A 16,011-nucleotide genomic window follows, 5' to 3' on the forward strand; every position below is an offset into this window, starting at 1 on the left:
CCATACTCGTACTTATGAAGGTATATTACTCGAAAGAAATTATAGGTACCTACTCGCTTATTTACATGTTTCGTCATTGCATTTGGTACCTATAGGTTGTAAAGTTTGTATCAACGAGGGTTTAAAAACGAACTGGTACTGAGGATCTGATGATGATTAAGGTGGTCACGGATACCAATCAACCATGTAGTAACATGATTAGGCTCGTTTGATTCGTCTCAACAAGATCTTTGACACTGAAGATACACAGGGTCTGATGATGGAGCTGGAAGGTGGCCACGGGTACCAGTCTATCATGTAACTAAACAACTTCGTGTTTGGGCTCGTTTGATTCGTCTCAACAAGATCTTTGAGACAAGACAGTACTCAGGGTCTGATGATGGAGCTGGAAGGTACCATTACCAATCAACCATGCAACTAAACCACATCGTGTTTAGGATCGTTTGATTCGTCTCAACAAGATCTTTGACACTAGGTGATACTCAGAGTCTGATGATGGAGCTGGAAGGTGGTCACCGGTACCAATCAACCATGCAACTAAACCACTTCGTGTTTAGGCTCGTTTTATTCGTTTCAACAAGATCTTTGACACAAGATAGTACTCAGGGTCTGATGTTGGAGCCGGAAGGTGGTCACCGGTACCAATCAACCATGCAACTAAACCATTTCGTGTTTAGGCACGTTTTATTCATCTCAACAAGATCTTTGACACAAGGTAGTACTCAGGGTCTGATGATGGAGCGCGAAGGTGGCGACGGGTACCTGTCAATCATCATCAGCTCCATCATCAGACCCTGAGTAGTATCTTGTCTCAAACATCTTATTGCGAGGAATCAAACGAGCCCAAACACGAAGTGGTTCAGTTACATGGTAGACTGGTACCCGTGGCCACAGTCCAGCTCCATCATCAGACCCTGAGTACTAACTTGTGTCAAAGATCTTGTTGCGACGAATCGAACGAAGCCAAACACGAAGTGGTTTAGTTGCATGGTTGATTGGTACCGGTGACCACCTTCCGGATCCATCATCAGACCCTCAGTACTACCTTGTGTCAAAGATCTTGTTGCGACAAATCAAACGAGCCCAAACACGAAGTGGTTCAGTTACATGGTAGACTGGTACCCGTGGCCACAGTCCAGCTCCATCATCAGACCCTGAGTACTAACTTGTGTCAAAGATTTTGTTGCGACGAATCGAACGAAGCCAAACACGAAGTGGTTTAGTTGCATGGTTGATTGGTACCGGTCACCACCTTCCGGATCCATCATCAGACCCTCAGTACTACCTTGTGTCAAAGATCTTGTTGCGACAAATCAAACGAGCCCAAACACGAAGTGGTTCAGTTACATGGTAGACTGGTACCCGTGGCCACCTTCCAGCTCCATCATCAGATCCTGAGTACTATCTTGTGTCTAAGGTCTTGTTGAGACGAATCAAACGAGCCTAAACACGAAGTGGTTTAGTTGCATGGTTGATTGGTACCGGTGACCACCTTCCGGCTCCAACATCAGACCCTGAGTACTATCTTGTGTCAAAGATCTTATAGAAACGAATAAAACGAGCCTAAACACGAAGTGGTTTAGTGGCATGGTTGATTGGTACCGGTGACCACCTGCCGGCTCCATCATCAGACCCTGAGTACTATCTTGTGTCAAAGATCTTTGATAGCTAATGGGGTGGACTGTATGATGAATCGAAGATATAATGCAAACACGCAGATATTAAACAAATATTATAAATAATTTATTTAAAACAGAGCACAAGATCTTAATAGTTAGGCGGTGACAGGCAGACTGATTGACAAGCAATCATTCAAAAAGTATACAAATTAAAAGTATAAAATAGGTCGCATGCCAGCCAGTCGCCAACATACCGGACCCCCAGTGGAACACTAACCACTGGTGGCTACTGGCTGAGGTACGGCCTCCATCAGAATTAGTTTCCGGGCCGGTCTGCGCAGCACGCCTCCTCTGGTGAGGACGTCTGCCACGCGGACCGCTCCGTCGGGTCCTAAGTAAACCTTTGCTATCCTTCCTAGTGGCCACAAACCACGAGGAAGGGTAGGATCGGCGATCAACACCACATCACCCTCGCTAAGATTTAACGCGTTGTTGTTGGGTCCCCTCGTTCGAAGCGTCGGTAAGTACTCGCGTAGCCATCGTGCCCAGAACTGATCTGCTAGGCGGAGGGTTCTCCGCCAGTCACATCGTCGGGATAGGTCTGCGTCTGTCAGCGACGTGGTCCATGGAACGACTGATGAGGAGCCAAGGATAAAATGGAATGGTGTTAGCGCCTCTGGTGCATCTGGGGAAGACGGGACGTATGTGAGTGGCCTGGAATTCACTATCGATTCAGCCTCGAGTAGGAGTGTTGACAAGACTTCTTCCTTCAGTGGTTGATTTGTTAGGCAAGATCTGAGGGCTGCTTTCACTGTCCGCACAAGCCGCTCCCAGGCACCGCCCATGAACGGGGATGCCGGTGGTATGAAGCGCCAGTCGATTTTGTGGTTAGTGGCATACTCTACGACCGAGTTGTCATGTAGGGAGCGCAGTTCGCGGGAAGAGCCAACAAAGTTAGTCCCGTTATCGGAAAATATTGTGGTGGGCGATCCTCGGCGAGCAATGAAGCGTCTGAGGCTCATTATAGCACTATCTGCAGTGAGTGAGTTTACGATTTCGAGGTGAAGCGCTCTGGTTGTGAGACACGTATATAAGGCGATGTATCGTTTATCGCTCCGTCGATATAGCGTTACTAGGATCGGGCCAAAGTAATCGAGGCCTACGTGGGTGAATGGTCTTTTGTGGTGATCAAGACGTTCTGGTGGTAAGTTACCGGTCTGAGGTTGGATAGGTTTCGTGTTCCATCTTTTACACTTCAAGCAGGCGCTTGCTACGCTACGGATGGTTCCTCTGGCTCTTAAGATCGAATATCTTTGCCGAAGTTCATTCAAAACGAGCTCATTAAATTGGTGCGCGGCTTTGACATGTTCGTGGAGGATCAAGAGTCGTGAGATATAGTGGCGGCCGTCGAGAATCATGGGTGATTTCATCTCGTCGTTCACTTCCGGTGCGGAACTTATGCGCGTGTCTTGTCGCATGAGGCCTTCTCCATCCAGTGTAGGTGCCAATTTCTTAATCCGACTATTCTTGGGCACTGGCTTCGAAGATCGTAAGTTCGATAATTCCTCAGGGAAACTCTCTGTTTGTGCTTGACAGACCAACATCTTCTCCGCTTCTATCATGTCTGACGCGTGAAGCTGGTGGGGAGACGTGGTGTTATGAATGTAGAGTTTGGAATTTGGATCTATTGGCCGAGACAGCTTAAGCCGGAATAGACGTGCGCCCTGGAGAAAACGGGCGGTGGCACGTAGTAAACGTAGCCAGGAGCTGAAACGCGTTGGATCGGGTAACGAATTCGAGAGTGGGGTGTCGAGGAGCAGAACCATCAGATTCGATTTTAACTCGGGGTCTGATGAGGTCTCTCCCTCGTCGGTGACGCGCTCGGTCGGCCAAGTGCAAGACTGTTCAACAAGGAACTGTGGACCGGTGAACCACCGATGAGTTGCGGTAAAGTCGGTTCGTTTTGGTTTTGTCGCATCGTCAGCGACGTTGAGAGAGGTAGGGATCCACCTCCAATCGGATGGATTGGTGGTTTCCAATATCTCTCCCAACCTGTGTGCCACGAAAGGTTTAAACGCACGAGCGTCACTCCGGATCCACTTTAGGACTGTGGTTGAGTCAGTCCAGAAAATAGTTGCGGAGGGCTCAAAACGGTGAGCTTGCAGAATTGTTTGCGCAAAACGCGACGCGATAAGCGCGGCTTGTAATTCTAATCTTGGGATGGAAACCGGTTTCAGGGGACAGACTCGGGCCTTACTACCGATGAGGGCTGTCGATACAGAGTCATCACTGTAAGTGAAACGCCAATAGGCGACGCAGGCGTAGGCTTGTTCGCCACCGTCGGCGATTACGTGCAGCTGGACATCGGACACGTTTGACCTGACCATGTACCAGCGAGGGATTTTTATATTGGCTGCAATCTGCAGCTGTGCAAACCAGTCTTTAGATTCGCTTACGTACATTTCAGGTAAGTCTGTGTCCCAGCCAACGCCTGCCCGCCATAATCTTTGAATCAAAATACGACCCCAGATGACGACCGGCATCAAAAAACCAAGAGGGTCATAAACTTTCATGACGTTCGATAAAAGAATGCGTTTTGTCATAGTGCCGGTCGGTATCTGGGGTACGGCACGAAACCCTAAGAAGTCTTGACGTGGGTTCCATTTAACACCCAAGACGCCGACGTCACTACTGGGAGGCAGGTAAACGTCAGAAGTTGCGTCGCTACGAAGTTCCTTCGGGACAAGAGAGAGTGCCTCTGGATGGTTAGACGTCCACGCTCGCATCTCGAAACCACAATTCTTGTGCACTGTGACAACGTCGGCGGCAAGTTGAGCTGCGTCAGCAACGTTTGTGTGGCTCCCAAGGTAGTCGTCCATATAGTGGTCGTCAATGATTGCTTTGCAGGCAGCGGCATAGTCGACTTCGTGCATCTTCGCGTTTTTGTTTTTTATATAGAGGGCGATGAAAGGACTCGAAACTGCGCCAAAAATCATTGACGACATGCGGTATTCCTTGAGGTCGCCGTTCTTGTCACGCCAGAGAAAACGTTGAGTATCCCTGTCCCTTGCGGCAATCTTGATCTGGGGAAACATCTCCTTGATGTCGCCATTCAAGGCCACCGCACCTTCTCTGAAACGGAACAGGATGTCAAGTAGAGGCGACAATAAGTCAGGACCTTGCAGAAGCAGACTGTTAAGGCTTACGCCTTTTGTTGTGGCAGCCGCGTCATGGACTGCTCTCAGCTTCTTTTTCTGAGGATGATAGACGCCAAAGATAGGCAGGTACCAGCGAATGGAGCCATCTGCGTTGACGCAAGAGGCATTTGGTGCGGGTCGATGGTGGTAAGTCTTCGAATCACACTCTTCGGCATAGTTCTTGCTGATTATGTCATCTATGAATTGTTGAAAGGATGCGGCGAACGCTGGGTCCTTTGACATCTGTCGCTCGAGGGCCTTGAAGCGTGAGAGTGCCTGTGGGTAGCTATCTGGTATAATTTTCGGTAGCTCCTCCTTCCAAGGCAGGCCGACTTCAAAATGGCTATCGTCAAGTTGGTGAGTGGATGATTCTATGATGTCTACGGCCCGTTGATCCTCGCTGTTTTGACGTGGGACCTTTTTTGTGATACCCAAGGCGTCGATGTCGTATTGGCATTTTATAAGTGTATCCAGATCTTCCGTGACGTGATTGACAAATTCAAATGGCTTCGACGACAAAGAGTGTGCACCATGGAGTACCCAACCTAATAGGGTTTTGGAGGCAACAGGGTCGTTCTTTTTTCCGCACCGCACTTCGCGACTTATGGATATATACCAGTCAGGCGCGCCGATTAGGACGGTGGGATAAGCAATGTCATGTGAAAGTTCGTTTGCTAGACCTGACAGATGATCGTAATCCATGATATTAATCGTGTCTGGATATCGTGCGCGAAGCCCTAAGGGTTCCACGGCTCGCGCGTGTTCAATCAGGTAACGATCGGGTCGGTCGCGACCACGTACGTAAAAATCAACATAACTTACGTTAAGTTCCGCTGTCATATTACAAACACCTTCAATGCGAAGACGCTCCGAGCGGGTTGGCTTCGCGCCGATGCGTTTTGCCACTTCGGCGTCGATGAGAGATGAGACGCTGCCGTCGTCTAGCATTGCTGTTGTCTCGAACGCGCCGTCAGGACCCTCGACTATGACCGGGACCACTTTCAGCAGGCCTCGGGGATGTGGGCGTGTAGTCGATGGGCAGGATCCTGTTGCATTAATTGAACAATCAGTAGTATTCGCGATTTTGTCGGAAGGTTTGATTTCGTTATGTTGTTGAGTAGTATTTATATTGACAGGACATGTAGGGTTGACAGAGGAAGTCTGAAGACAGATGTTCTGCCCGCTTGGAGCTGCGTCGGGATTGTCGTCGGCTGTCCCTGTGCCATGGAGGAGCGCGTTATGACGTCTAGGGCATCCATCGATACCGCAACGTTTCGCGCGGCAATTGTTCCACGTGTGTGGGTTAGACTTGAGACAACGGTAACATATTTTAGTTTCTCGGACCCAGCGCCATCTGTCGTCAAATGTTAGCTTTAAAAAACTCTTACATGTTTTTATCTTATGAGATCCTTGTTTACAATATGCGCAATGCTCAGATGTATTCCCGCTAGATACCGTAGCGTGTATTGTTTCCTTTTTTAACGGGAATTTCGGAGCATTAGTGCGTGGTACATTTGAATGCGTTGGTGTCGTTGGCGCCTTAATCGTACTGTCAGCAATAAAATTATATTTTAACTGTTTGTCAGCTTCAGTTAAGAGAAATTGTGACAACAATTCAAGTTTTGTTACATTTTGTTGCTCTGGCGCGTGAGCCGATGCGTAGTCTGTAAAGCGAGATCTAGTGTGCTCACTCAATTTTACCAAAATGCACCGAAGGAGCTCTGGGGATGATTAGTACTCATTTTGTTTGAGCAAAGTGAGCGTTGTAATAAAATTACGCAATTTATTTGCTAAACCATTTAAATCTTGAGGAGAACTTAGCTTTGGACTGTTGCGGAGCTCGGCAACCTCGCGGGCGACCAGAAGTTCCGGACGGGCGTACGTCTGCTCCAGGGCCTTCACGATGTCGTCGGGCGACCCGCAGGTCCACATGAGCGACGCGACGGACTGGTACGCTTGTCCGCGGACTGCGTGGTTCAAACGGTCTAAGTTTTCTGCAGCTGAAAAATTGCATTTTGTTCGTTCATAACTACTTTTAAAAGCCATCCACTGTGAAGTCTCACCCGAGAACGTAATTAGCTCGGGCTTCTTTGGCCTGTTCGAAAGTGAATTTATAGCTTGGGTAAGTTTTGTAATAGGGTCTGAGGAGGAACGTTCAGATGATACTGGTAGTCGTGGTGCCACTGTGTCGTAGTTATATGTTAAGGGCGCTTGAGTGGGTTTCGAGAGGGTTGCTTGGTTGACAATAGGCACGTTGAAAGATACCGAGTTGGCGGTGGCTCCCGGTTGTAAACTAGGTCCTCGAGCGTTACTCGAGGTGACAATCGGTGCCCCACCAGGCATATTTCCATGAGTTGCTGTAGTCATGTTAGCATTCTGTTCGGATACCCAAGTCGCAGTGCGCCTTTCGGCGTTGCGATCAGAAAAATACGAACTACGAGATTTGGCAGACTTATCTGAAGCTTCCAGAGCGGCGATTCTTGCTTGCAGCTCCGTCTGTTCCGCCTCGAACTCGAGATTTGCGAGCTTGCGCTCGCGATCCTCTTGTTGACGCGCGAGTTCAAACTCGCGCTCCGCCTGCTCCCGATCGCGGTCCGCTTGTTGTTGAGCGAGTTCGCGCTCGCGCTCCACCTGACGCCGCATTAGGTCCGCTTCAAGAGCTAGCTTTTGTGCGCGAACGGTCGCCGAAGAACGCGTTGAGTGTGTGCGCACGGTATGCGATTGCTTACTGTGAACACTAGAAGCGCTTTCAGTTGGTGCCTTGACATCGCCTTGTGCGAGCGTAAGCGAGCTAGTTCGAGCATTTGGGCGTTCGGCAGCGGGCTTAGGTTGTGCCGCGCTGGTTGGAATGTCGCCCGTCGTTAGTATGTTCGAACTACCAGGCGATGCCGAAGCACCTTCGTTATTCGTGGCTAAACCCGGCGGGGCGCCGCGCGGTGAACGATCACGCCGTTCGCGCTGCACCCGGTCGGATTCCGTAGCCGTCGGGTCTGCCTTTGTCTTACTACGTGTTTCCACCATGATGAAAAATGTACGTAATTAATGTAAACAATGTTTTACAATGAAATGAAAATTTACAATGACTTACGTGAAAAAATTTGACAACTTAATTTCGATGGAATGGTAAAACTACGGCGAGAATGGACCAAAATGATAGCTAATGGGGTGGACTGTATGATGAATCGAAGATATAATGCAAACACGCAGATATTAAACAAATATTATAAATAATTTATTTAAAACAGAGCACAAGATCTTAATAGTTAGGCGGTGACAGGCAGACTGATTGACAAGCAATCATTCAAAAAGTATACAAATTAAAAGTATAAAATAGGTCGCATGCCAGCCAGTCGCCAACAATCTTGTTGAGACGAATCAAACGAGCCTAAACACGAAGTGGTTTAGTTGCATGGTTGATTGGTACCGGTGACCACCTTCCGGCTCCATCATCAGACCCTGAGTATTATCTTGTGCCAAAGATCTTGTTGAGACGAATCAAACGAGCCCAAACACGAAGTGGTTTAGTTGCATGGTTGATTGGTACCGGTGACCACCTTCCAGCTCCATCATCAGACCCTGAGTACTATCTTAAGTCAAAGATCTTGTTGAGCCGAATCAAACGAGCCCAAACACGAAGTGGTTTAGTTGCATGGTTGATTGGTACCGGTGACCACCTTCCGGCTCCATCATCAGACCCTGAGTACTATCTTGTGTCAAAGATCTTGTTGAGATGAATAAAACGAGCCTAAACACGAAGTGGTTTAGTTGCATGGTTGATTGGTACCGGTGACCACCTTCCGGCTCCAACATCAGACCCTGAGTACTATCTTGAGTCAAATAAATACATATAGAATGTCAGGTCGTTTCAAATATTTTTAATCCTGTCCGGTAGTTTATTAAACTGTACCATTATAAATTATAATACTACAAAAACAGTGCTAGGATCAAAGTCTCTCGTTGCGGTTTACACGCACACAGTATAGCGTTTTACACGGCGCCCGCCGCACACAATGATAAAAAACCTCGTCGTCGCCGTTGAAAATGTGCGGAGCCGACCGACACACGTCCTACCTCTACAAGCTCTGCCGCGGCACTGAGCTGGCGCAGCGCGCGTCATCGGTAATATAGAGTAGTTTTCAAAAAATTGCCAAAAAATTATAGTAGAATTTCATAAACACTTATGTATACCAACAGTATAAGCAAACGTTGCAGATTGCTTGAGTATGAAAATGACTTCGATATTAAGTAGATTTTCGTAGGAATTGACACTTGTTTCGGAGAGAAAATCGAGTTCGTTTTACTTTGATTTTCTCTTTCTCAAAGGTATGTAGGAAAAATATAGTTTGATATGCCTAAAGTACAGGGTATTAGTAATACAAAATAGCCAGGTTTAGCAGAGTAAAATTCTCAACATTTCCAAATAAGAGCTCGCCATTCAGTGCTTCACGGGATTTTTCGGAAACGACCATCAGAAAAAAAATCATTACTAATTTAATAAGTCCTTTTTCTAATATTTACAACGATATTTATAAAGATAAGAAGACGCTTTTACTGGAACAAGTACTCATTGTTTCTAATAATGAGCGCAAAGTCCTGAATTTCGTCGACTAGTATCATCAATTTTGCATTATTTCGACTTTTCTTGTAAGAGCGCTCTTAAATGGAAATATGTATTTAAAAAAAAAGGCAGATGAAATAGGTAGGTATATATTTATTGCTATTATAAATACACATTTGACAGTTTTTATTAATTTTAAGCTTTACCAGGCTTGACTAACATATCAAATAATTTTAACTGTTGTTTTAAGATAGATATTATGCAAAAATGGAACATACCCATGACTTTTCCTGAGACGTTGCATAAAACATTCGCAAAAAACCAATTAAGTTAAATTAATGTTACTTATAGGTAGGTACGCTAAGTTTAAAAATATAGTATCATTTCAAAAATAATATTTACATCTTTTTTCTTTTTTAAATGTACTTACATCACTTTATGAAGATCTTTTTCTAAAATACTGACATTTGGACAAATCAAATTATTTTTATTAAATTGTTTTATTAGAAACACCGCTATATTAATTAAATAATGGAAAAATATCTATATATATGGATATATCAAGAACTCGGAATCATCAAGTGATTTGAATAGTAAGCGGAAAGCTTCAGAGCAGGGGTCTCCAAACCCCGGCCCGCGGGAGCCAGGCTCCAGGGGTTCAGCCCTAACAGCAGCATCCACATACACCAAAGTCTCAACAAATTTGGGTGACCTCTACAAAACTGGGGAGGTCTAAAGGTTATCAGACCAAACCATCAATACCTAAGATAAAGAATATAAAGATACTCGTAGGATAGGTATGAAAAACTAAAATGGACTTAAAATTAATAAAAAAAACACCCCTTATATTTAAAAGGCAATACTACAACGAAAGACAGTATTAAAAATATAACATGTTTACATCTAACGCAATTAAAAAAAAAACAAATAATCACACAGCTTAGCTAAACCACAAGTAAAATGTACATTTCTCAGTGCGGTATTATACCTATCAACAGGATCCCACCGCGGGTAGCAAGGTTAATCCAGAAATCAATTTACTTTATGGCGGAGTGAGACGGAAAAACATCACGGATAGAGTACCATCAAAATCACTAAGGGGGTGGGATGGGAAGCTCAAATTTAGGCAAAATATGACCACAAGATTTCTGGATGAACTTCGGACAACTTTGACACACTACTCTCGAATTTGCCGTTATTGTTTTATTTCTAATTTTCTAAGTCCTAAAATAGTTTACATTTTACAAAGTAAAAATAATTAAATCAGTCCTTCATACACAAAGTACCTACAGCTATAAGTAATAAAGCTAATATCAGGAGACCTTTTTTCACTCCACTATCCCAACCTAATTATTACTCTAAGTTTACAGATGTAACTAGTGTATAATTATTTTCCATCGTATTTTCACGGAAACGTACTAAACGTGTCTTGCTATCTCAGGCAGTCTCGGTACAAAAACAACTGAGATTGCCTGAAGTAGCATGACAAATACGAACGTTTCCATGAAAATACGATGGAAAACAATTATGCACTACAGCTGTACCTGATATTAGCGTCTACTATATAATCAATTCCTAAAATGATCTAAAAGTATTTTACAAAGTTAAAAACAAATAAATTAAAAAAAAAAATGTGGAGAAGACATATAAAATTTATTGCTGGGAAGACCGTCATAGGACAAGAACTTTCGTATTTGTAATATTTGTATACGTACGTCGCTCAGACATAGTCAGAAAGGAACAATGATATATTATAACTCAAGATATGTTATAGGTGTTCCAAAATTGAAGCGCTTACCTTGTGACAAATTGTACAAGTTGCTTTTAGTCGCACCTGGGCAAGCGAGAAATGTGCACGTGCTAACGAGCTCCCGCTCACCGAAAGAGAAAGCGACAAGCTCATGTTCAACAACGAGTATGACAAAGATGAATAGAATGCGAAAATTAATCAAAAATAACAGATTTTCTTCGTAGGTATAGAAATAAATAATTATGGAAGTATTTTTTATGCTCCTTATGTATGAGTATAACCTATCTATAGTTATATAATATAATTGGAAAGGAAGAGCTTCGCTCCTTCTGTTCTACCGACCAAGTAAGTGTACAAACGCAAGAGTTAAGTTTCCTTTTTTTTAACAATTATGGCCTGGATGCGAGTTCTTTAAGCCAAGTCTTTATTTTGCTATTCTATTATCTATGAAAAGGGACCTTATGGTCGATGACGCTTTTTCGTAATAGGTAAATAGGTGTGGCCGTTCAGATTCATAGATTTCGTCTAAGCTAATTCTGTACTTGGGTAAGCAATGTATTATATGATTACAATAAGTTAAACTACAACTAATGAACACCTTAATCTACATCATTAGGTACGTTATTATAAGTAGTTATGTTTTTATCGCCATTTAATACACCCTATCTACATGTTGGTTCAGCTCAATGAAATATGTGACGTTCCACGGGCACCTTACCGCGGTTGGTGCTTGCGTCGTTAATAACAGCGTACGCGCCGACCGCCATTAGGTACCTTCACCCGTGGAATGTCACATATGGTCTAGTCTAGTACGATGTGTACTAATAATGTATACCTTTTTCATATACAAAGGAATATAAAGAGGCGTAAGAAGTGCAAGTTACTTGTTACGGTTGTAGGGATCCGTTAAGGTCGTAATGTGTTCTAATAAAAAAAATTTGGTGTTTCTTTGTATGGAGGGCTGGCCGACTTGGACGACCTGCCTGTGGACCTGCCTCATAGAGTAAAGTTTTTTTTCGCGTGTTTTATTTTTTCTTATACTTTTTTTATAATTAAAACACGATACCAAATATGCCCTTAAATCATAGATAAAAAAATACATAGAGTGCTCACTTCATACATCAGTTTTAGTACCAAAACGACTATTATTTTCGTAGTAGACATCGAGCATCGAATAGCGGAATTATCAGTACTGCTACTTGACAATAGCTGTTCCGACGACCGAAAAGTCTAATGCTCAACCATTTTCAGCTAATATTGTAACCGGATTAACCGGAACTCTATTTTCAACGCCTTCTGCTTTTAATATTAGTTGTAAATTGTTGTTCAATACAATTTTCGTGAGTCGCGACACTAGAGAATTCTAGTATCAAGTAGCGGTACTGATAATTCCGCTACTCGATGCTAGATGCCGACAGACGAAAATAATAGTCGTTTTGGCACCTAAACTGATGTATGGAGTGAGCACTCTATTCTTACTATATTTCTCTATGCTTAAATGGATCCTCACTATTTTCGTTACATCCTGTGTGTATTTAGTATTCCTCATAATCATAATAGTCGTCATCCTGTCCATTTTGGAGTAGGGCGCCTAAAGACAGCTCTTCTGCTGCGGCGGTAGGCTCCACCTCCACGTCTTCGTCGTAATCGTCGCCTGCATCTAAAACCATTACAAATGGTGTAAAAACTAGAGATGCAACGGATAGTTGTTAGGCCGGATACCGGATATTTGGCCTGACCATCGGCCGAATATTCGGTATCAGGCCGCCGAATTTTCGGCCGGGGGAGCTATACTTACATTACGGTTTTTCAGGTGTGCATTATGCAGGTTTAGTCCTGTTTCGTACCTAGTGAACGTTCGCGCAGACTCATTTCTAGGTTCGAAATAAGTGCGCGTGCAAGTCAGTTGAATGTTTAAATTGTTTTAAAATAATAAACGAGTACGATTATGACCGTGACATGTTTCTTAAATCCAAATTGTTTACTCCGAAATCAAGCAATGTTACTATCTGGTATCCGGCCGGATAGTAGGCCACTATCCGGTATCCGGCCGGATGTTAAAATAATGGTCGGATAGGCCGGATACCGGATAGTAAACGAATATCCGGTGCATCTCTAGTAAAAACTTACCCCCCTATACATAAAACTAGAAAACTATTAAATTGTGTATGCATGGGGGTCAAATCGGTAGCTTTTAAGGTTCTCTATCAACTTCTGGCTGGCGTGGCGGTAGGACCTATCTTTTCGCGTTTTTTGGGTACTGGGGGGGTTTGTGACTTTAGTCGTATATTACCTGTAGCAGCCGGTGTGGCCGGCGCGGGGGTGGCGGGGGAGGGGGAGGGGGCGGGGCTGGCGATGTTGAGTGTAGCAGGAGGAGCCTTCTTCTTGCGCTTCTTAGGTACGGGCGAGGCTGGTACTGGAACGGGTGTGGGGGGTTTTGATCTGAAAGGTAAATGTAGTGATGACGTTATTAAACAAACCATAACTTATGTTGTCTGGTAGTTGGTAACTCAAAACGTGGTAAACTATATCAATACTTCATTACTTTCATTAGATACTGCCGTGTCTCTAGGAGGACGTACGCAGACTTAGTACACGGATTCCGTTCCTTTGACTATGCTAAAATATGAAAAACATATTTTAAGGAAATTATCTTACTCAGGAATTCTGCTTTGACCGGGAACATTCCCCAGGACGGTCCAGTGTCTTCAATACATATATTGTAGTTTATCGTCATATTGAACCTCTTAAACAGCTGCGATGCACACCACCGCAGCACCAGCACCAGGCAGCAGCAGGCGACACCGGAGCCCCCGGGTGGTCCAGCGTCTTCAATATATTGTAGTTGATCTTCATACTGATTCTCTTCTCGGCCAACATTCTTCAGAGAGCTCAACTTAGTACATTGGGGACAAAAAGGAAACTTACTCAGGAACAGGGGTTGCAGCCTCTCTCACAGGCGACACCGGAGCCCCCGGGTGGTCCAGCGTCTTCAATATATTGTAGTTGATCTTCATACTGATTCTCTTCTCGGCCAACATTCTTCAGAGAGCTCAACTTAGTACATTGGGGACAAAAAGGAAACTTACTCAGGAACAGGGGTTGCAGCCTCTCTCACAGGCGACACCGGAGCCCCCGGGTGGTCCAGCGTCTTCAATATATTGTAGTTGATCTTCATACTGATTCTCTTCTCGGCCAACATTCTTCAGAGAGCTCAACTTAGTACATTGGGGACAAAAAGGAAACTTACTCAGGAACAGGGGTTGCAGCCTCTCTCACAGGCGACACCGGAGCCCCCGGGTGGTCCAGCGTCTTCAATATATTGTAGTTGATCTTCATACTGATCCGCTTCTCGGCCAACATTCTTCAGAGAGCTCAACTTAGTACATTGGGGACAAAAAGGAAACTTACTCAGGAACAGGGGTTGCAGCCTCTCTCACAGGCGACACCGGAGCCCCCGGGTGGTCCAGCGTCTTCAATATATTGTAGTTGATCTTCATACTGATCCGCTTCTCGGCCAACATTCTTCAGAGAGCTCAATTTAGTACATTAGGGACAAAAAGACAACTTACTCAGGAACAGGGGTGGCAGCTTCCCTTACAGGCGACATAGGAGCCCCCGGGATGATCTAACGTCTTCAATATATTGTAGTTGATCTTCATACTGATTCTCTTCTCGGCCAACATTCTTCAGAGAGCTCAACTTAGTACATTAGGGACAAAAAGACAACTTACTCAGGAACAGGGGTTGCAGCCTCTCTCACAGGCGACATCGGAGCCCCCGGGTGGTCCAGCGTCTTCAATATATTGCAGTTGATCTTCATACTGATCCGCTTCTAGGCCAACATTCTTCAGAGAGCTCAACTTAGTACATTAGGGACAAAAAGACAACTTACTCAGGGACAGGTGTTGCAGCCTCTCTAACCGGCGACATCGGAGCCCCTGAATGATCCAGGGTCATCAGTATATATTGTAGTTGTTCTTCATACTGATTTAAGAGATTTCATCTTCAGAGAGCTCAACTTAGTACATTAGGGACAAAAAGACAACTTACTCAGGGAGAGGTGTTGCAGCCTCTCTAACCGGCGACATCGGAGCCCCTGAATGATCCAGGGTCATCAGTATATTGTAGTTGTTCTTCATACTGATTTAAGAGATTTCATCTTCAGAGAGCTCAACTTAGTACATTGGGGACAAAAAGGAAACTTACTCAGGAACAGGGGTGGCAGCTTCCCTCACAGGGGACATCGGAGCCCCCGGATGGTCTAGCGTCTTCAATATATTGTAGTTGATCTTCATACTGATTCTCTTCTCGGCCAACATCTTCTCAATGGCCTCGCCGGCCGTGGCGGCGTTGCAAGGAGTCTTCTTCTTGTATGAGCCGCGGACTTTCTTCTTTTTGTCTTTACCTTCCTCCTTTTCTCTGGCTCGCATTTCTTCTTTGACTGTGGATTGAAAATAATTTGTTTTTTTAGTTATGCCCGCGACTACGTCTTTCGCATGGGATTTGGTCTGTGTCAATTGTTCTCCATTCCTTCTACCGGTGAATTCACAAAAACAAAGTATCCCATGTAGGGCATGCTCCCGGGAATTCCCGGTTCTTAAATTCCCGGTAATTCCCGGGAATTTTATAGTGTCAAAAGAACCGGTACTGAAGACCTGGTACCGGTACTTCCCGGTTCTCATCCTATGGCTATTTATTCCCATTTCAATAGTAGTAATGTTTTAATACTTTAGCTCGGGACATTAAATAACATTTAATAATGGTGCTATTTCATAATAGCACCCCACCAGGAGCAAATAACCCGTTACCCGACAAACTAACCTGGTAAAGTAGGCATTTCAATATTTCCAATCGATATTACGGATAATGGTAAATTATAAAATT

The 16,011-nt window shown here is 44.5% G+C and overlaps 1 protein-coding gene and 1 long non-coding RNA gene across 2 annotated transcripts in view; one reads left to right on the forward strand and one right to left on the reverse strand.

The window, feature by feature from the left end:
• Positions 1-16,011, forward strand: part of LOC134799388 (uncharacterized) — a 232,755-nt gene that overhangs the window by 110,997 nt on the left and 105,747 nt on the right. The gene's annotated exons all lie outside the window — the stretch shown is intronic.
• LOC134799371 (transcription factor IIIB 90 kDa subunit) overlaps positions 12,640-16,011 on the reverse strand; it is a 59,074-nt gene continuing 55,702 nt past the window's right edge. Inside the window, 3 exon segments of the mRNA XM_063771781.1 lie at positions 12,640-12,784; positions 13,418-13,566; positions 15,319-15,568. Coding sequence (XP_063627851.1) covers positions 12,660-12,784; positions 13,418-13,566; positions 15,319-15,568 — 524 coding nt within the window. The 3' untranslated portion in view covers positions 12,640-12,659.

This window comes from Cydia splendana, chromosome 18 (assembly GCF_910591565.1).
Source record: "Cydia splendana chromosome 18, ilCydSple1.2, whole genome shotgun sequence".
NCBI lineage: Eukaryota > Metazoa > Arthropoda > Insecta > Lepidoptera > Tortricidae > Cydia > Cydia splendana.